At 52.3% G+C, this 19,564-nt stretch overlaps 9 protein-coding genes across 9 annotated transcripts; 4 read left to right on the top strand and 5 right to left on the bottom strand.

Annotated features, from left to right (window-relative positions):
• Positions 1–1,220: 1,220 nt before the first annotated feature.
• Positions 1,221–2,140, top strand: MYCFIDRAFT_100372 (uncharacterized protein; the record flags this gene model as incomplete). Its single annotated transcript, XM_007929958.1, has 2 exons — positions 1,221–1,350; positions 1,401–2,140. Coding segments are annotated over 2 exons (870 nt in total), but the record flags the coding sequence as incomplete, so codon positions are not given.
• Positions 2,141–2,452: 312 nt separating this feature from the next.
• On the bottom strand, positions 2,453–2,651 carry MYCFIDRAFT_176138 (uncharacterized protein; the record flags this gene model as incomplete). Its single annotated transcript, XM_007929959.1, has 2 exons — positions 2,453–2,580; positions 2,612–2,651. The coding sequence occupies 2 exons, from the start codon at positions 2,649–2,651 to the stop codon at positions 2,453–2,455; spliced, it is 168 nt and encodes a 55-aa protein (XP_007928150.1).
• A 44-nt stretch (positions 2,652–2,695) lies between these two features.
• Positions 2,696–3,966, top strand: MYCFIDRAFT_35532 (glycoside hydrolase family 93 protein; the record flags this gene model as incomplete). The annotated part of the gene is made up of 3 exons (XM_007929743.1): positions 2,696–3,018; positions 3,092–3,793; positions 3,855–3,966. 3 exons carry the CDS (start codon positions 2,696–2,698, stop codon positions 3,964–3,966), a joined length of 1,137 nt encoding a protein of 378 aa, XP_007927934.1.
• Positions 3,967–5,762: 1,796 nt separating this feature from the next.
• On the bottom strand, positions 5,763–6,817 carry MYCFIDRAFT_155052 (uncharacterized protein; the record flags this gene model as incomplete). The annotated part of the gene is made up of 1 exon (XM_007929960.1): positions 5,763–6,817. One exon carries the CDS (start codon positions 6,815–6,817, stop codon positions 5,807–5,809), a length of 1,011 nt encoding a protein of 336 aa, XP_007928151.1. The 3' UTR covers positions 5,763–5,806.
• A 24-nt stretch (positions 6,818–6,841) lies between these two features.
• Positions 6,842–10,093, bottom strand: MYCFIDRAFT_51112 (uncharacterized protein). Its single transcript, XM_007929803.1, has 2 exons — positions 8,426–10,093; positions 6,842–8,375 (listed from the first exon to the last, which is right to left on the bottom strand). The coding sequence occupies exons 1-2, from the start codon at positions 9,863–9,865 to the stop codon at positions 7,605–7,607; spliced, it is 2,211 nt and encodes a 736-aa protein (XP_007927994.1). The 5' UTR covers positions 9,866–10,093; the 3' UTR covers positions 6,842–7,604.
• Positions 10,094–12,331: 2,238 nt separating this feature from the next.
• Positions 12,332–14,476, top strand: MYCFIDRAFT_208161 (uncharacterized protein; the record flags this gene model as incomplete). Its single annotated transcript, XM_007929961.1, has 13 exons — positions 12,332–12,391; positions 12,418–12,617; positions 12,646–12,979; positions 13,017–13,055; positions 13,085–13,106; positions 13,129–13,214; positions 13,256–13,273; positions 13,303–13,323; positions 13,361–13,376; positions 13,419–13,495; positions 13,529–13,629; positions 13,668–13,734; positions 13,767–14,476. The coding sequence occupies 13 exons, from the start codon at positions 12,332–12,334 to the stop codon at positions 13,866–13,868; spliced, it is 1,143 nt and encodes a 380-aa protein (XP_007928152.1). The 3' UTR covers positions 13,869–14,476.
• MYCFIDRAFT_51116 (glycosyltransferase family 20 protein) lies at positions 13,569–16,063 on the bottom strand. Its single transcript, XM_007929804.1, has 2 exons — positions 15,821–16,063; positions 13,569–15,561 (listed from the first exon to the last, which is right to left on the bottom strand). Exon 2 carries the CDS (start codon positions 15,539–15,541, stop codon positions 13,919–13,921), a length of 1,623 nt encoding a protein of 540 aa, XP_007927995.1. The 5' UTR covers positions 15,542–15,561; positions 15,821–16,063; the 3' UTR covers positions 13,569–13,918.
• Positions 16,064–16,650: 587 nt separating this feature from the next.
• Positions 16,651–17,946, top strand: MYCFIDRAFT_79960 (uncharacterized protein; the record flags this gene model as incomplete). Its single annotated transcript, XM_007929914.1, has 1 exon — positions 16,651–17,946. One exon carries the CDS (start codon positions 16,651–16,653, stop codon positions 17,944–17,946), a length of 1,296 nt encoding a protein of 431 aa, XP_007928105.1.
• A 403-nt stretch (positions 17,947–18,349) lies between these two features.
• On the bottom strand, positions 18,350–19,402 carry MYCFIDRAFT_57944 (carbohydrate esterase family 5 protein; the record flags this gene model as incomplete). Its single annotated transcript, XM_007929834.1, has 4 exons — positions 19,266–19,402; positions 18,828–19,201; positions 18,668–18,744; positions 18,350–18,606 (listed from the first exon to the last, which is right to left on the bottom strand). The coding sequence occupies exons 2-4, from the start codon at positions 19,181–19,183 to the stop codon at positions 18,350–18,352; spliced, it is 690 nt and encodes a 229-aa protein (XP_007928025.1). The 5' UTR covers positions 19,184–19,201; positions 19,266–19,402.
• Positions 19,403–19,564: the final 162 nt, after the last annotated feature.

The raw sequence follows: 19,564 nt of genomic DNA on the forward strand, positions 1-19,564 counted from the left end.
ATGCGTCAGCAAATCGGTCGTTCTGGCAAGTACATCACCGATAACAAGCAGGTATGGCTCGCGAACGGCAAGCGTTTTGGCAAGATGGCGTGCGACGCTCTGCTGTGGACTGCGAGCCAGGCCGGTCGCATCATGTTGGCATGCATCTTCCTGCAGGTGGTATTGAGTTGCCTACATGCATACCAGTCTCGTCATTCGGTGGGCATCCAGCATGAAACTCTGATTGCTTCTGATGGTCCAGACCTTGGCAGTCTTCAAGCACTAGAGCTCGAGCGACTCATTATGTGGTCCGATTTCATGGCTCTTACCTGGCAAGACTTGCAGACGGAATTCGAGACTGAGCGTGAGTCGAAGATGGACCAGGAGCCACAGCGTCCAGAGCCATCCGATATGGGTAGCAAAGAGCACATTTTTGACCGGCGCACCTTGGCCAAATGGCTAAAGAGCTACTACCGAGGATGAGCGGAAAGATGATGAAGCCAGTCAGTTATATGACTCTGCAGAGATTTCCGGGCCATGCACTATCCAAAGATGGAGGAAGAGCAGAGAGCGCCGCGTTGCATTTGATAAGGGTAGACTGTCAGGATGAGCGACCTCCAGGTCTTGATGAGGTGGGAAGTGAGTCTTATCGGCATGGGAAAAGCACACAGAGAAGAACTATGATTCGCAATGAGTGCAATAAACACCAGGAGATCCATATAGCGTGCTGGTACTGGTACATGTACTGCTGCGAAAGCTTTCTTATTCATCATTTCGCTCGTACATTCGTATGGCCGTATCTTGCATCGCGTCCATTCGTTACTTCACTTGTTGGCCTTTGGCGCTGACTCGTGATAAAATATCCAGCTTGCCTTTCTGGTGTTGTCGAGGTGTGCGTAGAGTGGAGGTCGAAGAAGAGAAGAGGAGGAACGTGAGAAGGCGAGGCGCCCAGGGTCTTGGCACTGACTAAGCCTAAGCAAAACGCGCTAGTGAAAGCTACGCGCCGAAACATTTCTGGCCTGGCGGACGATGCACTCTCGCACAACGAAATGTCTCTCGAAGCGTCGCCTGAACCCCGAGGCCGCTCGCCGAAGCGCAAACGAGCGGTGTCCTCTGGATTGAACACGCCTCAATACGACGGCGCCGACGCCAAGCTCTCCTTCGCATACGATGATGACCTGGGCAGCGATGCCGACAATGCCTTCAACACACCAGATCAAGGCAGCGACGACGAGGCGAGGAGTCCTAAGAGAAGAAGGGTCGAGCGACCGACAAGGCTGAACTATGTGCCGTTTTTGACGCTGAGAGGGCATAAGCGAGGCGTGGCATCAGTCAAGTTCTCACCCGATGGGAAGTGGATCGCGAGTTGCTGTGAGGACAACCACAGATACGGAATATCGCACAAGACTAATTGGACATAGCGGCGGACGGCACGATCAAAATATGGGATGCGCGCACAGGATCACTCTCGCAGACGCTGGAAGGACACTTGGCAGGTATCTCCACCATTGCCTGGAGTCCAGACTCGAAAGTGATCGCATCTGGCTCCGACGATAAAATCATCCGACTCTGGGACATCGCGACTGGCAAAAGCTTGCCTAACCCGCTAGCTGGACACCATAACTATGTCCACTCGATTGCATTCTCCCCCAAAGGCAACATGCTTGTCTCTGGCTCATACGATGAGGCTGTCTTCCTCTGGGACGTGCGCACGGCGAGGCTTATGAGAAGCTTGCCTGCTCACTCAGACCCTGTGTCAAGCGTGGATGTGGTGAGAGATGGCACGCTGGTAGCCTCGTGCTCGAGCGATGGCCTGATTCGAATATGGGACACCGGTACTGGGCAATGTCTGAAGACACTCGTCCATGAAGACCGAGCGCCTGTAACCAACGTCAAGTTCTCGCCAAACGGCAGGTACGTCTTGGCTGCCACCCTTGATAACTCTTTGCGACTCTGGGACTACGTCGATGGCACATGCAAGAAAACCTATCAAGGTCACAAGAACGAGAAGTTCAGTATGCAGGCATGCTTCGGCGTGTATACTGAACAGCCATATTTCGCACCGACCCAGGACGGTGGAGCTAATGGCACGCCTGAAGATGAACCTAGATGGGCCTTCATCGCGTGCGGTAGCGAGGACGGCAGGGTTGTCCTGTGGGATGTGAGCTCGAAAGAAGTCATGCAGACTCTTGAAGGTCACGAAGGCGTCGTGCTTGGTGTTGACGTTGGCCTGCCAGACCAGACTGTCGCTACGTGCGGCGCCGACAAAGCCATCAGAGTATGGAAGCGACAGCCATTGCCACCAGAACCCGCTGAACCTGCTTTCCCACCGAATCCATACCTACTCAACGGCGATTTCGACGAGTCTCAGCCTCCCTCACGACAGGAACCTTCTGATGGAGAGCAAGCAAGATCTGGCATGCAGACACCAGCGGAAGAAGGCTGAAAGGGAAGGGATATTGATGACTGATCGTCATCCTTGAATCCTTGTCCTCCCCGCATTGGCATGGGATCTACAGTTGTATGAATGCGGAGACGTCGGCCGGGCATCCTGGTTGTTACCATCCCGCAGCAAGGAATCACACCTTAAACAAGTGCCGTCTTCCCATTTGTACCTGCATAATAATATCACTCTGGATACGGAAGAATAAGTAGAAAGCGCCTTCTGCCATTCTGAAGTAAGTTTGCGCCTGCGACTTCACCTCTTCACGCCGTCATGCTTCTCTCTATATTCATATTGGTGCTGGCGACTTTTGCTGAAGCGTTGTCTTCCCCAGCGCCAATAGGTGACGATGGACCAACGGACCCGTTAATCAGCAACGTCACTGTCTTCCAACCGCCTGCCAACTACACTGTCCCACGGACCCTGTATGCGCGAACCTTGCAATACCACGATGGGACATTGTTAGCAACATGGGAAAACTATGGGCCGAACAACAACACTTTTCCATATTTTCCCATCTACCAAAGCACAGATGGCGGTGCGACTTGGAGTGAGAGAAGCAGAGTCGAGGATACGCAGAATGGCTGGGGTCTGAGGTGAGGACAGCAGGTCCTTGTCAAGATGGCAGCCTTCCTATCTAAAGAAAGCTAAAATTTGATTGCGATTCAGATATCAGCCATTCCTCTACGAGCTTCCAGAAGCAATTGGCGATTACCCAGCCGGCACTGTACTTCTCGCAGGCTCATCGATCCCCAACGACCTCTCTCAAACACAGATTGAGATCTATGCCTCTCACGACTGCGGTTCTACCTGGGAGTTCGTTTCACATGTTGCGAAAGGCGGTCGCGCTATTCCCAAGAATGGGGAGACTCCCGTTTGGGAACCTTTCCTCATGGTCTACAACCACGAATTGGTCGTCTACTACTCGGACCAGCGCGATCCGAAGCACGGCCAAAAGCTTGTCCATCAAACAACGTCCGATCTGAAAAACTTTGGACCTGTTGTAGACGACGTGGCTTATGGAACCTACGACTGGAGACCTGGCATGACGACTGTGTCCCACCTTCCAAATGGTCAATATATCCTCACTTATGAGTTTTACGGTGCTGTGGAGGCGAAATTCGCGGTCTACTATCGTCTTTCACCCGATCCGCTGAAATTCAACGATGCTGTCGGCCATGTTATCACTGCGACTGATGGGACGCAACCTGATGGTAGTCCATATAACGTCTGGACCCCGGTTGGTGGCAACAATGGCACCATCTTTGTGAGTGCTGCAAGTAACAGTACGCTCTTCGCGAATCGTGATCTGGCCGCTCCTGGGAGTGATTGGATTGAGATCGATACGCCGGAGGGAGCGAGTTACACAAGGTGAGTACATAAGCCAGGAACTCTTCGTGATGTGTCGATCGATGCTGATTGTTTATGGCAGGTCATTGTTGGTTGAGCAGCAGAAGAATATCATTCTCATCTGTGGTGGTGGTGTGATTAATGGAAAAGATAATAGGGTGACCGCCAGCGAGATTGATATCTCCGCCATCTGAAGGCAGTGCATAGCCCCTTATGAAGTGCTACGAACTATGCGATGACGACGGCGTCTTGTTAAGACAGTTACAAGATAGCCAATGAAGGAATGAGTCCAATCTAATCTTCTCCTTGCTATTCATTCAGGTCACGGCCGTTCTGTCGTCTCTGGTTGGCAAATGCTAATCGTATTCTTTCTACAATAGCCCCGCGGATGTCGTTTCTGATGTGTTTTGATTTTTTGGAACGACGTGAAAGAACATATCTTTGCAGACGGCATTGTAGAACTTCAGCCGCTATTTATTGTTACACAAGAGCCCTGCTCGCGTGGAGAAACATCGGCGCATTCCTACGAATTCTACGCTGTACCTCCACGGGCCTCACTGGCGGCTTGGGTTCGGGGCGCAGACCTCGCGCCTCAGCCGCCACCCATCGCGCACTTTGTTAACATGACATGTCCACCTTCGAACAACACGTCTTCTTTCTTCTCCTCGTCCTTCACATCTCACTCTTTGCTTCCTCGTCAACACCCACAACGTCACATATGTCAATGGATCGTAGCTGGCATGTCTGTTTTGTGTTAGCAGATGGACGAGCGCCCGGCGAAGCGTCCAAGACAACAATATGACAACAATCAGGCGGCAGACTCCTCTCAACAGGTCAATGGAAATGTCTATGGCGGCGTGACCTTCAATCAAGGTCTGACAAAGGAAGAATGGCGAGACTTGCTGCAGGAGATTCTGCCGCTACAAAATGTTCGCGCGGTCGTTCCTACTCAACCCTGGCAGCGAAATCGAAATCCGCTCTCCCAGCGTTCGCCGCTGTACAGCAGGACAGGAGAACGCCATTTGGCGACGTCTTCGGGCAACGATGCGCAACGACAACGTGCTATACTAGACAGTCTTGACGTTGGATATGTGAATCTTGATACGGGTCCTCCGTCAAGGGGAGCAGCCCGTACTTTCGAATGGATCTTTGACTCCTCAGACAGCGACGACACCAGCTCCAATGCGGATTGCACTTCTTCAGACCGCCAAACAGGACCGCTAACATACTGGCTCACGCATTCTTTCGGGATTGACATGCTCTGGATATCTGGACCTCCTGGCAGTGGCAAATCTACTCTTGTCAACTACATTCTGCAGCACTCAAACACACGGCGGTATTTGCAGTCGTGGGCAGCTGGCCGCACAATCTACATGGCCCATCACTTCTTCTCGTACAGTGGAGCGGCGATTCAGAGATCACAAGAAGGGCTGATCCGAGGACTATTGCATCAGCTGTGCAGCCTTGATCCCGAGCTGACGCCTGTGCTCTGCGCGAAACGGTGGAATGGCCCTTCCAGTGCCTTCGACCAAGATTGGGGACTGGCGGAGTTGTGGTCCGCCTTGCACCGCGTTGCCAAGGTCTCCGATGCCTGCTTTTGCTTCTTCGTGGATGGGTTGGACGAGTATGAAGCCATCTGTGGCGGCGAGACGGGTGCCAAAGCTCTCGAGCAGCTGGGGAAAGCAGTCATTGAGCTGGCGAAGCTGCCGAATGTCAAGATTTGCGTGTCTAGCAGGCCTTACGACGTAATCCGGAAGGGTTTCGCGACGATCCATCATCTTCGACTCGACAATAGAACCCTTTATGTTCCCGACGAACTGAGTGGATATCCTAGGCCTGGAGGACACGACGGCTCAGATGTCAGTAGCCACAACACCGCTTTCCTCTCCAATAGGCAGCGAAGAGAAGTTCTCGAGCGTACCATCGATTTGTCTCAGGGCAACTTTACATGGGTTCGTGAAGTCATGGCATTTGTATGCCGTGGCGGTTTCGGGTAGTAATCGAATGATAGAATTATAATAATAATGTAACGCTTCAATTCCCATTGCCCCGATCCCTCATCTCCACCGCCATCCTCAACAACGCATAAAGCGTCTGCGTCCTCGGCATCTCAACCCCCACCTCCCTCCCCCTCCTCACCGCATTCCCCAGAATAACCTCCACCTCCACCCCCCTCCCAGCTTCCCAATCACTCCACATACTCGGTTGACTCCCACTCCCATCCTCCCTCGCATTCAAAAACACCCAATCCACATCCGGCAAATTCAAATCCCGCGGGACAGGCTGTCCCAAGCACTTCTCTGCGGCGGTGAGAATTTCCCGCATGACGTTTGTCTGATGGATATAGATTTCGGGATCTAAAGACATGGTTTGGTTGGTCGGACCCAAACACAAACAGGAGGTGGGATTCATGGCGGCGTTGATCCCGGTTTTGTGCCAGCGGGCGAATTGCATGCCGGTGTGGTCGAGGAGATCTACATCCGGGATCCCGGAATTTTGTAAAAGTTTTGCGAACTCGGAGGTTCGTTGTTCTGCGTGCTTCTTCTCGCCATCGGGTGCGTAAGGGCCGAGTGTTGTTCGGGTCCAATTTTTATGTTGGATGTGTGTGGGAGAGATTTTTGCGCACGAGGCTCGGGTTACGGCGCTGATGATTGGGGTTTGAGGGAATCGTTGCCGGTAGGGTTCTTCTATGTCCAGGCCGTTTTGGATCAGGACTATGGTTGAGGTTTCGTCGAGGAGGCCTTCGAGGAGTACGCTTGGGTCGCCTGCTTCGGGGATGACTTTTGTGGCGATGAAGATGTAGGTCCAGGAGATTCTATCTTTGTGTTTGGATTCTAGGGCGTGATGGCGGCTGGAGAATGTGTAGGTTGGTTGAATGGTTTGTTCGGGGAATGTTGAGCTTGTGACTTTGAGGCCTGAGGCTTGTACTGCTTGGAAGTTTGAGCGGCATAGTACTGAAACTTTTGCTCCTGTGCTTGCGAAGCGAGATGCGAAGAAGGCACCCAGAGAGCCTGCGCCGATGATGAGGATGTGGTTGGAAGACATTGTGACAGGACTCGGGAAGGACGTCACATTCATGATGGAATCAAGTTCAAGCTTGGAGATCTTCAATATTGATTAAGCCCCATCAAATCCATCAATCATGAATAAACCAATGAGCGGACCTCGGAGCTTTCGCCCACCTGCAGCAGCTGCGGCCTACACCAGCTCGTCGGCAGGCACGAAGTTAAACCCCGATTTACAGACTTGTAGGACATCGCCTTGCCAGTACAAAACGATGCCCTTCTCCCCGTTCCACCTCACATCTCCTCAAGTAGAAGTCAGATACCGACAAGAAATTTCAACACGACCATGGATCTCAACTCGAAATTAACGTTCGCATTCGGTATTCTTGCCGTGGTTGCCAGTCTTGGCACTATCTGGCTTGCCTGTAGTAAAAACCGTCGTCGATGTAAGCACCCTCTCTCCCTTCGATGATCAAGACTAACAGCTGATTGCACAGCACGAATGATCGATCCGGAATCACCTGCGACCACCTCTCCACCAACAAGACGTTTCGTCAGACATTACCGGCAAGCTGAACTCTTCGAGGAGATGGAGATGACGGAGGGCATGTTGAATCGACCTGTCCCCGACAATGGAGTGAATCAACGTCTTGGCTATTGACCTGTATGGTGCGTGCATGCTGGCACGCTGACGAGAGTGAGGATGGCGCAGAACTGGGCGGGTCGGGTAGGATATTCGCGGAGTCGTGGCCTGGACCGCCATGCTGGAGTATGGCCATCTTGTGATATTTCCCAACGTAGAAGCTTCGACTTTGGAATGTTGGTCCTCAGAATAATCCGAGTAGATCCTCGTTCGTCTTCTTCTGCCCACCACCATTCATCTGCGGCTGTGCAGGTGCAGACCCGCTGGTCATGCTGAGGTCGGCGAATCCATTCATTAGATCGGCATTGCCGCCACTGCTCGAGGGCGCTGGTGCATCGCCACCAAGACCCATCAGATCTTCCAAGCCTCCGGATGGTCCTGCTTGCATCGGGCTGGCCACTCTCTGCGGTGTCCCGGCAAGACCTTCAAGGCCAGAAGAACCCATGGCGGGTGCTTTTTGCATAGACGCAGGAGCCGCGCCGTCGAAATCGATATCAAGCAGATTCTCGGCGTTGTTCTGTGCTTGCGGTGCTGATTTCCCGGCCATGGCCGCAGAAACTGCAGCAGCAGCAATCGGATTGTCGCGGGCTTCTTGCTTCGCTTCTTCGATAGCTGCTTCTTGCAGTGCTGAACTCCGGCCAGCGCCAAGGAATGCTCTTGGTGGTTTGTGATACACGGATGATAATGTTGCAAGGTTGGGAAGAAGTTGTTCTAACAAGGGGGCTGGTAGCATCGGGATGGTTGAGGTGATTTGCGGTCGGGCGGAAAGCACGATATTCTTGGCGATTTGAGGGTCAGAAGAAAGTAATCGCCAGTAGACGTATGCTCGATCTCGAACATCAGGGTTATCGTTCTCAGCAGTCGCAGCCTGAAGCACCTTCTGGACAAGCCCTTGAGATTGATCGGGCTTCTTCAAGAACAGCTTCACGACTGCTGTGAGGATCTGAAGTTGCGTCTGAAGAGGGTCAGCACTTTGTATAAGCCATTCACAAACTGCAGACTTACCTGTGTGAACTCCGTGTTGAAGTCTTCCACAAATCCTGCCAGGATATCTCCAGCATTCGAGATCTTCTCCGCGTACTCGCCGACGATCCAAATTAAGCTGCCTCGCGCATTCGAATCATCCAGATCATCAATGCATTGACAAAGGGTTGGTATTATGCCTTCATATCCTGGGTATTTCCGGAAAATGTCCTTGATGACCACGATGACTTCTTGCACCACGTATCCCACCTTCATGTTGATGAGCTCCAATAAGACGTTCACTGCCTTCTCTGCGCATTCTTCGATCTTGATGGCGACTTGAGCGATGGCGCGAACCGCTTTTCGCACAAAGTCAACGTCCACTTCCATGGCATATTCCTTCAATTCCGCAAGCAATTGGTCGGCATTCTGCGAATTTGCTATCCGGACCATGATTTCCAGCTTCTGCACTTTGAGGTATGGAGGGTCGTTGTACTTGCAAAAGAATACTCGCATCTCCTTGTCGAGGATCCCCGGTTGCTTCTGCAACAGCAAATCAATATTTCGCAACGCGACATATTGCACTTCTGGAGGACTTGAGATTAGAGTCACAAGCGGCGGCGACATCTTCTTCAGATATGTGGCGTGAAGTGAGGCCTTCTCCACGTGTTGCATATGCAGAAACACAACCTTGACAGCTGCCAAGACCACAGATGGGTTGACGTGCTGGAACTGCGGTATCACTCGCTCGCAAATGTGCTCTGCCTCTTTCGTGTCCTGCGGCCTGTAATTCGCTAACGTGGTCATTATCGTTATGCGACCCCACTCCGTACATTCGTTCAAGGCCAGTAACAGCTTCTTCAGCATCTGGCTCGTCACAACCAGCGCTCTTGTTTCCGGTGCAGCCTCGTCGATTTCCGAAAGCGCCTGCACCGAATTCGCAACCACCATAGGATTGCTATCTGCGACCATCTCTTGCAGCGTCTCTAGGAAGCCATTCTCGATGCAGAGGGAGGGATTCAGGTCAAACAGCTTGGCCACGCACAGTGCAGCAGTCTTCCGCACGTATGGGGATTCATCCTTCAGCGTTTTTCGTAGCGGTTCCTCCATGTAGTCAACCATCTTATCGACTCTGATGCATCCCATCGTTCGTATGGCGAGTGCTCGAACAAGCGGGTTCGGATCCTCTGAATCCTGCACAAAAGTGTTTACCGCCAATATACACAAGTCCGGATGCGACTTTGCATAGTTCATGAGATAAAGGTACACAAGCTTTTTCTGATCCAGATCTGGTGTCGCAATGTTCTTCAGAACATCAGGAAATAGTGATGATACATCCTTCCCTAATGTCATGGACATTATGGTCTTTTGTATGGACTCCTTTCTTTCCCAGGCATATTGTGAGACCAGACCGGAGCGCAGCTCGAATGTCTCTCCTTTCCGTGCCGAGCCCAGCGCACTCCGCAGCCTGTTTACTGCCATATTTGACGTGCTCTAGTTCGAGCGTGGGTGTGGTGATTACTGGTATGCGCCCATACAAAGGGCGTCCGGCTATTGTCAGCTGTCGGCGGGGTTTCGCGAGGCAAGTGCTGGTTGTCGGCCAGTCATGCAAGGTCTATGCTTCAGGACGGTATCGCAAGATGCCAGGAAGAAGTCAAGTCGTGATGTTGTCGTTATGCGTAGAACCAGCGATGCCTGGTTGTCGTTATGCGTAGAAACAGCGATGCCTGGCAATAATGGAGTTCAACTTATGGAAGCGAAGCTGGCTTGAACTTCAGAGTTCGACCCTGGCTGCTCTTGCCAAGACCTTTCTTGGAGGAGCTTACTTCACGCGTCTTTCTTGTCTCACTTGGACAACACCTTCAATGATCCCAATGAGGCCGTGAGATTCTCGTCACAATGGTATGCTGCACAGCGCCCACTGTATCCGGACCGACTCTGACTACTTGGCAGCCCTCAAACCTACCAAACCTCCGCCGACTCTTCGTAGAGGCGCGTACAGAAGCCGAGGAAAGCGCCTACTCAAGAAATGCCGTAAGACATCTCCCGAAATGCTTTACGTGCAGAGCTTACTGCGGAACAGTTCTACAATTTGGTGCTATTCATGTCGTCCGTGGCCATCTTCAGCCTGGTTGCACAAAGGATGAACGGCCGGAGATGAGCCGGAATCTCATGTCATCGACGATACTTTCAAGAACCCATCTTCACCAGCCTCAAATCCAACATTTGCTGTGAAGGACGTGGCACCTGCAGACGAAGTCTTGTGAAATCATATCTACACTGATCATTCGGTGCCTCGCACATGATCTTGGAGAGTGATTAGACTCTGTTGAGCGATGTTTGCCGCTGCTGCTTGGCTCTTGCTTCCTCCATGCGCAAACCTATCAAAACTTTACGGCGCCTCCACGAACACGGCTTTCCAGAAGACGATGAAGCTCTCGGGCAGTGGCAGGATGGCCTCTGATGAACGCTGCTCCCAGCATGCCGATAAGACCACCGCATCCGATTGCGCTCTTGTCCCAGACCGGACGATAAATCCAGCCTCGTCTCCCCAACTTTCTTCTTGCTCAGTATGTCATGGACCATGTCTCTCCCAGCTTGCGATGCTGCCATCATTGAGATGACTCGCTGCCCAACGCCTCGCGCCGGGCTTCAGCAAAATCCTGGCGGAATTCGAGAAGATTGTATGAGAGACGCTGTTCGTAACTGTTACACCAGACTCCAATCATGTCGAATTCAGACATAATGAGAGCGAGCCGGGGCTGGAGCTTGGTAAGCATGACGCTCTTCGAAACTCCTTTACCCGACAGCTCTTCCTCGAGCTTGCTCAGCGCATCGCGCTGCTGTACACAGCTTCGCAGAACAGTCGGGACGATGTCAATAGACATGTGCTCTTCTCGGAACGTTCGCTCAAATTCTTGTGACACTCCACTGATGACTAGATTCGCATTTGTGGCAAGCCTTGAGAGCGGCCACAGAAAGAAATCCAGCAAGAACGTGGGATTCGCGTTTCGGATGTGAACCACAACCTTACGCGTTTTCGATGGACCAAGTCTCGTGGCGAGCAAGTACAGCTGGCTGCTAAGATAGTCCAGTCCTTGCAGATGGTACATAGAAAATTCCGGCAGCGTTATTTGGATGAGCACATTCTCTTCTGCTTCGAGGCTCGCTGGCCATCTGCTCAAGTGTTCGTGGAGTGGTCGATCCAATCGCGGCTCTGGCAATGGGAGGTCCCTATTGATCTGCACCGATGTAACACCCGGCCTTGCAACGGTGCTCAGCGCTTTGATGCGGACGAGTGTGATGCCGTTCATGATCTGATCCAATATTGGTTTGCCCTCTCGATATACCATCTTGCAGCTTCGAAGAATTTGAGTGTTTGGTTTCCTAGCCATATTGGGAGACAAATCGAACAGCTCTTCGTACACATGGAGGCGGAGCTCTGGGGCCATGTCCTCAAATCGGAACGTGGCGGCGCAATCGAGTCGCTCCAATTCCCAGATCAGCTGGTAGCGCGCAGATGGTGGTGGGAGGGTTCTTCTGCTGCTCTTCCTCTGCGCGAAAAACTTCTTCAGCTCATCGGTGGAACATTTGGTATAGTCGAGGCCGGCGAGTGTGTTCTGTAAAGGCTCCATCACATCGGGTGATGGCTGTGTGCCTTCTTCAGCCGACACTGCACACGTCGCTGCGCTTGGAATGGTAGTGATGTGTCGATATCTCGAGCAGACGACGCGACTTGTCTTTTTGTTGTGTATTCAGGGCAGAAAGAGACTCGCGATAGGCGCGTGGAAAGAGAATAAGGTCGGCTTCGGCTTCGGCCTTCCCGAGAATTAACGGGCCGAGTGGGATGGTACTTTCACATGCAGCAGGTCCATGGTTCCTCACCTCACCTCACCTTATAACGAGCAGTTCTCGACCGGTCATAACGTGCGAAAGAAGGTCGCGCAAATGCAGCGACATCTACACCGGAAGGATCTCAAGAATCTTGGACGGACTTCCTGGGCTCGAGTAAAAGGTCCGGCTTCTACCTCAAGATCAATCCTGCTCCTGTTACAGTATTCACCATATCCCTAGCGACACGATCTCTAAGGAGAATTATTCCTCTGGCCAACTCGCTAACACCGTTATTTCCGACCGTACCTCAGCCGTACCTGACGCCAAGGCCCCCTCCTGGATTGTCCGGAATCAGCCGCAAAACATGCGAGCATACGCCGTACACATTCGGCATAGCTTTGTACTTCTAGCAAAAATCGAACAAACAGACCTCACCTCAAGCATCGAAAAAAGAAAAAAAAAAGAATGCAACTCTCAAACCATCCCCCCAACCTCCCTCCCCCCTCCTCCCCCCATCAAAACCCAGAAGAAGACTCAACCGCAATCACCAAAATCATCCACACCATCTGCTCGGGACTCTCCACGAAACACTTCGACCCCAACGACCCAAAATACACCGACATCATCTCCTTCGAAAACTTCACCGCAACAATCACATCCCCGGTCTGTCTGGAACGCATGAATTTCACCGGCTTCATGAACGCCTGTGCCGAAGTCGTGCGTACATGTCCCGAATGGCAGGGCGCGATCCACTCCATCGAGGTGAAAATTCCCTTGCCGTACGAAACCTTATGCGGAGGCGTTTATTGATCTTCGCACTGCGGGGGAGCATCCGGGGGTTTTGAGGGAGGTGATTGGGTTTATGAGGTTTGGGAAAATGGGGGGGCAGGTGGAAGTGTTTGTCTTATGAGAATATTACGGGGGGGATGGGTTGTTGGCTTTAATGGGGATGGGGAATTGGGATGGGGGGTGGATGGATTGGGGTGGGAGTGAAGTCGTGGTTGTTAAAACGGAAAATTTCTAGCGAATTTCATTCAGGAGATTTGCCTGACGCTTGTGAGGAATCTTCGGGAGTTGTGTTGAAGAGCTTTAACTCTCAGCTGAGCGTCTTACTTACTTCTAAGTTCCCGCGATTGGGGAAAGTCCAAAGTGATCGGATGTCAGAGAAGCTTGGATGCGGTCGACAGCTCTGCTGTTTGAGGTAAGCCACCTCGACAACGGAAGGTGCCATACAGACCAAGCCTACCTATACTTCGCACCAATGAGCGGACGACATCAGTGTACCTTATGCATTCTATGAAACGCGGTTAGATGATAGTATTGTTCAAGAAAGTTTCGGCAGAAGTGTGGTTGAGAGTACACCTCATCCTTGAAGCTCGTGATGAGCTGGTCTTCTATATATTGTTGACGCAGTGTTCCCCTATCTGGTACACATGCCCCGCTGCATAAGGGACGTGAATGTGGTCCCAATGCTCAATCGCTTCTATGGTATCTTGACAATGCAAATGGCCCGATCGGTCTCTCTCTATCCATCCTCCAATCACTGAAGTCTGGGGAGCGTATTGCTTCGAGAGCGCACCGGCATGACGAGTCCCTCTTCATCCCCATCTTCTTCCCTATTCAAGAAAGAAAGGTCAGTCATTCGTTATGATATCACTCCACCCCGAGTATCGCTAGCCGCCAGGAATTTGAGGATGGTTCTTACTTATCCAGTTCGCTCTGCTGCTCCGACGCCGCCTTGTGGTCATCACCATTGGCGGCTGCGGATTGAGGTCGACTGGAATCTCTCCGGTCTCCAGGCAGGTCTGTTTCGTTGGCTGTTCCGGCTGGGTCCATCAGGCTCTGTCGGCGGACTTTCAACTTCTTCTCTGCTTGCTCACTGATCCGAGTGAGTTCTGACACGAAGCTCTCGCCCCACCAGGCAGAAGTGTACTTGTTGACGTATTTGGCTAGCTTCTGGTAATTGGTGGCTCGCTGTTCTTCGCCCATGGTAACTGCATCGTGGATCGCGTCTGCAAGTTCTTCTGTGTTCCACGGGTTGACAACGAGAGCGCCGTTCAGAGACTGTGCCGCGCCAGTAAATTCGGACAGGATCAGAGCGCCGTGTCGTTCTTCTTGGCACGCGATGTACTCGTAGGAAACGAGATTCATACCGTCGCGAGTTGAGCTGACCAGACAGACGTCGGAGATGGAGTAGAGAGCCGTCAACTCATCGAAGCTGACGGATTTGTGCATAAAGTGAATTGGCATGAACTCGATGGTGCCGAACTTGCCATTGATGCGGCCGACCAGCTCATTGACGACAGCTCGCAGGTTCTGGTACTCCTCAACGTCCTGTCTTGACGGGACCGCTACTTGTACAAGCACCACCTTGCCGATCCATTCTGGATGCTCAGTAAGGAAGACTTCGAGTGCGTGCAATTTCTGTGGCACGCCCTTGATGTAGTCGAGACGATCCACGCCAACAATAATCTTGACGCCATCGAACTTCTTCTTGAGAGTCTCGATGCGGTTGATGACGGTATCTTTCTGCAGACCTTGGACAAATTTCTCTGGGTCAATACCGATGGGGAATGCGCCAACGGTGATGAGCTTGCCCTGGAACTCGACGCCATTTGGTGTGGTGGCGAGACCAAGAATGCGTGCGCAAGATGACAAGAAGTGGCGTGCGTAGTCGTAGGTGTGAAAGCCGATGAGATCGCAGTGAAGGACGCCCTGAAGAATCTCGTTGCGGACGGGCAAAATTCGGTAGATTTCGGAGGAGGGAAAAGGTGTATGCAAGAAGAAGCCGAACTTGACATTCTTCTTCTTGTTCTCGCCTTGGGCGTTGATCTCTTCGCGGAGCATGGCCGGCAGAAGCATCAGGTGGTAATCGTGAACCCAGATCAGATCGTTGTCTTGGACGTCTTTGGCAATCTCCTTGGCGAAGAGTCGGTTTGCCTCGACGTAGCCATCCCAAGCAGACTCGTCGAAAGTAATCTCCCCAGGATGGTAATGGAAGAGAGGCCAGAGGATGGAATTTGAGAAGCCGTTGTAGTGGCGGTCGGAAAGCTCATCCTCCATGAAGATTGGAACAGCGCTGTACTCGTCGAAGAGACGACCCTTGACATGGTCGACCTCATTTTCGGGAACCTGCACCCCCGGCCAGCCATACCACTGGAACTTGGTAGTCTTGGCAAGACCCGATAGCCCAGCTACCAGACCGCCTGAAGACATGGAAAAGTCGTAGTGAGCGTCATCGGACCGCTTGATGGTGATGGGAAGGCGGTTGGAGACGAGAAGCAGGCGCCCCTTTGGCGAGGGAGTTTCGTCAAAGGCAGGCATGGCGGCGGTGCCGAATGATGCTGCAGGGGAGGGTGTTAGCACATTGTGTGATTCCTTGTTGGGAGAAGATATATCGGGGTTGGCCTGCTCGCCACCTTTGATTGCCATGTTTGCAGAGTGCGCGGTAGCTCGAGCAGCGGCGATTTGATTCTGCATGGCTTTCGAGGTCGAAGTCTTGAGAAGGTGGCTCATGATGACTTCGGTGGATGACGCAGGTGCTTGGCGCGGGCGTGTAACATGTGATTGCGGCGTAGGTGAAGTGAAAGGCGAGAAACTTACAATGAAGGTTCAAGAGCGAGAAGTTTGCAGAGTGGCTTTGTAGTTGCAGGTTCGGGGGCGGGAGTGTGACGGCTGAGGTCGGCGGCGGCTCCAGGATCGTGTTGCAAACAGCGATAAAGGGTGAGGAAGCGAAGTTTGTGCACGCACGTGGAGTTGAAACGTCGTCACCTTGGCCGTGGAGCGGAAGGTGGGATGTGCCTGTGATGGCAGTCGCAGCCTCGTGTGGAGCCTCACGGAATCCGGGCTGTGGGGGAAGGGTTTGTTGGTGTTTGATGCGAAGAATCAGTGCTTGCGGCCAGCTGAAGTGCTGCTGCTTATCGATTAGAATATCGATATGATGATGCTGCAAAAGGCGGTGGCGGTGGCGGTGGTGCGCGAGTGGAACAGTGGAAGCAAGATTGAGACAGATTTTGTTCGAGCGCTTTCGGTGCAGGGGTGTGCTTGGATGTTGTCGCAGCCGTGACTGTCGGATGATATCAGACCTTCTCGGTGACGAGTCGTGCGCTGCACGGAGCGGAACATTCAACTATTCAGATGATGGCACAACACGCGACACGACACGAGCAGCTGGACTGGACTACACCAACGAGCACAATCATCAGATGGCCCATCGACTGCCACATGGCGCCGCTACGTCAAAAAGAACCTTGAGTCGAACAGAGTTTGTGGCGCGGAGTTTCGCGGGCACGGACTGTCGGTGAATGCGAGCCGCGGGCCGATCCACACTGGCACTCGCACGGGAGAGCTCGAGGGCAGTCAAGGCCATTATTGCTGATTCGCGACAGAACGCGTCTCTCCACCGCTCCTGACATCTAAGCTTGCCAATCACTATGCCGTCAAACATCCCTGCCAAGACTGAAATCGAGAAGGCCATTCGACGCGTCGCACATCATCTGCTAGAAACAGATCCCGACAATGTTACCGTGAACAGAGCGCGTCGAGGAGCCGAGAACGAGTTGGGACTCGATGACGAATTCCTTAGCAACAATGCCCATTGGAAGGCACGGAGCAAGGACATCGTTCAAGCCGTATTCAATGGAGAAGCAACATCTCCAGAAAAGCCCAAGAAGCCTGCTTCCAAACCCAAAGCGAAGCCTGCAGCGAAGGCAGGCACAAAGCGCAAATCTAACGAGACAGCCAAGAAGCCTCGGAAGAAGGCGCGCAAGGAGGATTCAGAGGAAGAAATATCAGATGCGGTAATCGACGACAGCGACGAGTTTGAGGAGAAACCAGCCAAGAAGCCGAAGAAGCAGGACAGCGATGAGAATGACTTCGAAGAGGAAGAGAAGCCGAAGCCGAAGAAGCGGGCACCTGCCAAGGGAAAGCCGGCCAAGAAGGCAGCAAGCGATGAAGTTGTGGATAGTGGGGCATCTGATGTTGACATTGAGAAGAGCACGCCGGCCAAAGAGTCGTCGCACAAGATCGAGGCTGTGAGCGATGAGGAAGAAACGGCAAAGCCTGCGGACAAGCCAGCAAAGAGCGAGAGCGAGCTATCAGAACCTCCCAAGACAGAAGAGGACGCACCGGCGGCCAATGGCAAGGCGCCTGCGCTGGAAGACGACGAGAGCGATCTCTCCTCTCTGATCGATGAGCCTCCGAAAAAGAAGCGCCAGAAGAAATCGGCAGAACCCAAATCAAAGACCACGTCAAAGGTGGCAGCAAAGCCGAAAGCAGCCAAGAAGGCGAAGGCGGAGAGCACTCTGTCCCCAGATCAAGAAGAGATCAAGCGATTGCAAGGCTGGCTGGTGAAGTGTGGCATTAGGAAGGTCTGGGGGAAAGAGCTCGCCAAGTGCTCGACAGACAAGGAGAAGATCAAGCATCTGAAGGGATTGTTGGACGATGCTGGAATGACAGGACGGTACAGTAACGAGAAGGCCAGCCAGATCAAGGAAGCTCGCGAGCTTGCCGCTGAGCTGGAGGCAACACAAGACTTCGCCGACAGATGGGGCAAGAGCGATGAGGAGAATAAGACTAGGCCGAAGCGTGGTAAGCCCAAGAAGACTGTCGACGTCAGTGAGGATGAGGATGGCGGAGAAGCGGCAGAAGAGGATGAGCCAAAGCCTGCTAGACGTCTGCCAAAGGGATTGGTGGATTTCGGTGACAGTGGTGACGAAGGCAGCGATTGAGACGGCTAATCTAGATCCAAGCTTCCATAGCACGTCAAAGTCCGATCGACCATCACACATGTAGCTGATCTCCAAGTCTCCCTGGACCCACATAGCGGATGGAAGCCGATGTTGTCCATATATTCAAGGCTGGGCTCTTCGGAATATGGAATGCACTATTCGACACTCTTGGGATCCGAAATCATGAGCGAGCTGGGCCGATTATACATTAGAATTAGCGTGCCGGACATCCCAAGGAAACTTCGCAGGATTGTCGATGAGCTCCCGTGGTCATTCACCTCCCAAATCACAAGCCGGATCCCCTTCGCAGCAACATGATCGGAAGCCAAAAGCCAGACGAATTGAACACCCAAGCCAGATTCTCAGAAAATCTCGTTCTGTCCTGTATATGCTCCAACTCTATCTACGCCTTGCTAGCAATAAAATCCGTCGCCGCCTGCGCATGATTATCAACCTCAGCATAATGCACATCCAAACTACCCCCACTCGCACAAAAGAAATCATTCGCATCACAATAGCTTTGAAGCACAGAAGCGTAAGTATTCAGCAACGTCAAACTCGATCCGCGTCTGGCGAAGATTCCGTCTTTGGTGGAAGTTCCCGCGTCGAATGATTGTTTTGCTGTGAAAGTCGGGTCTCCGAAGACTGCGACGCCTTTGACTGCAACGAACGGAACGTCAGCTCAATCAATCAAACAGAAGTGCGGAAGACAACGACTTACTGTTGTTCCTATACTCCTCCGCCAATGGAGCAGGCTTACCAACACCACCAGCCAGAACATCCGTCATGACATTTCCCCTACGAAAAAAAAACCTTATTAGCCCAATTCGATCCACACACTCAAACCCATTCCCCCAAAAATCTCTTCCTTCCTTACGTACCCTTGACTATACCCAAGCAAAACAATCCTCGCATCCTCTCCACACTCCTCAACATACTCCTGAATCTTCGTCTTCGTGTCATTTATCCCTTTAATCACAGAAACAGGATAACTTCCACTCAAGTCAATAATTTTCGCGGGATAGTCTACAGCCACGGAACCGGAATTCGGGACGCGGGCTTCGATCATTGTTGCGACTTTTCCTGGTTCGCCTTCACCGGCTGCTTCGTTGCTGCCGCGGGCTACGATGATGTAGAAACCTGAGTAGCAGGTTGTTCGGGGGGTGAGGGTGGGGAGGGGGGATGTGGTTGCCGATAAGGTCAAGAGCAGGAGGGGGAGGAGGGTGTGGTATAGCATTTTGAGGGAGTGAATCTGCTTCAGGGAAAAGTTAAAACAGTAAGCATACACAATGAATACCTTTGTACATGTTTCAACCTACCTGTTATCTCGTCACGAACTGGAACCTCGGCCTGGACTTAACATCTAAAGGAAATCCCGCTTCTGCACTGACACTGACAATCCCCTCTATTTCTTTTCTCTACCACGTCTCCGGACCGGACGATTTCCTCGATTTTGAAATACATCCTAGTCACCAAAACGCGATGTATGCAATCAGCTCTCGAAAATGTGTTCACGTGCTGAAAGTTTAACTTCACACCAGCACAAGCGAGCATGTACAAGCATCGGCCAAGCTCCCGAATTCGTGCTTAGGTGCATGGGAGATAATCTCCGGGGTGT

The sequence above is a fragment of the Pseudocercospora fijiensis genome, assembly GCF_000340215.1.
Source record: "Pseudocercospora fijiensis CIRAD86 unplaced genomic scaffold MYCFIscaffold_6, whole genome shotgun sequence".
Taxonomy (NCBI): Eukaryota; Fungi; Ascomycota; class Dothideomycetes; order Mycosphaerellales; family Mycosphaerellaceae; genus Pseudocercospora; species Pseudocercospora fijiensis.

What these genes read in the sequence shown, in the direction of transcription:
- MYCFIDRAFT_51112 (XM_007929803.1), bottom strand. Translation starts at nt 9,865, where the DNA reads ATGGCAGTAAACAGGCTGCGGAGTGCGCTGGGCTCGGCACGGAAAGGA. An exon ending in TCAACACGGAGTTCACACAG is followed by an intron (nt 8,376 to 8,425) that starts GTAAGTCTGCAG and finishes GACCCTCTTCAG; the next exon opens with ACGCAACTTCAGATCCTCAC.
- MYCFIDRAFT_51116 (XM_007929804.1), bottom strand. Translation starts at nt 15,541, where the DNA reads ATGCCTGCCTTTGACGAAACTCCCTCGCCAAAGGGGCGCCTGCTTCTC.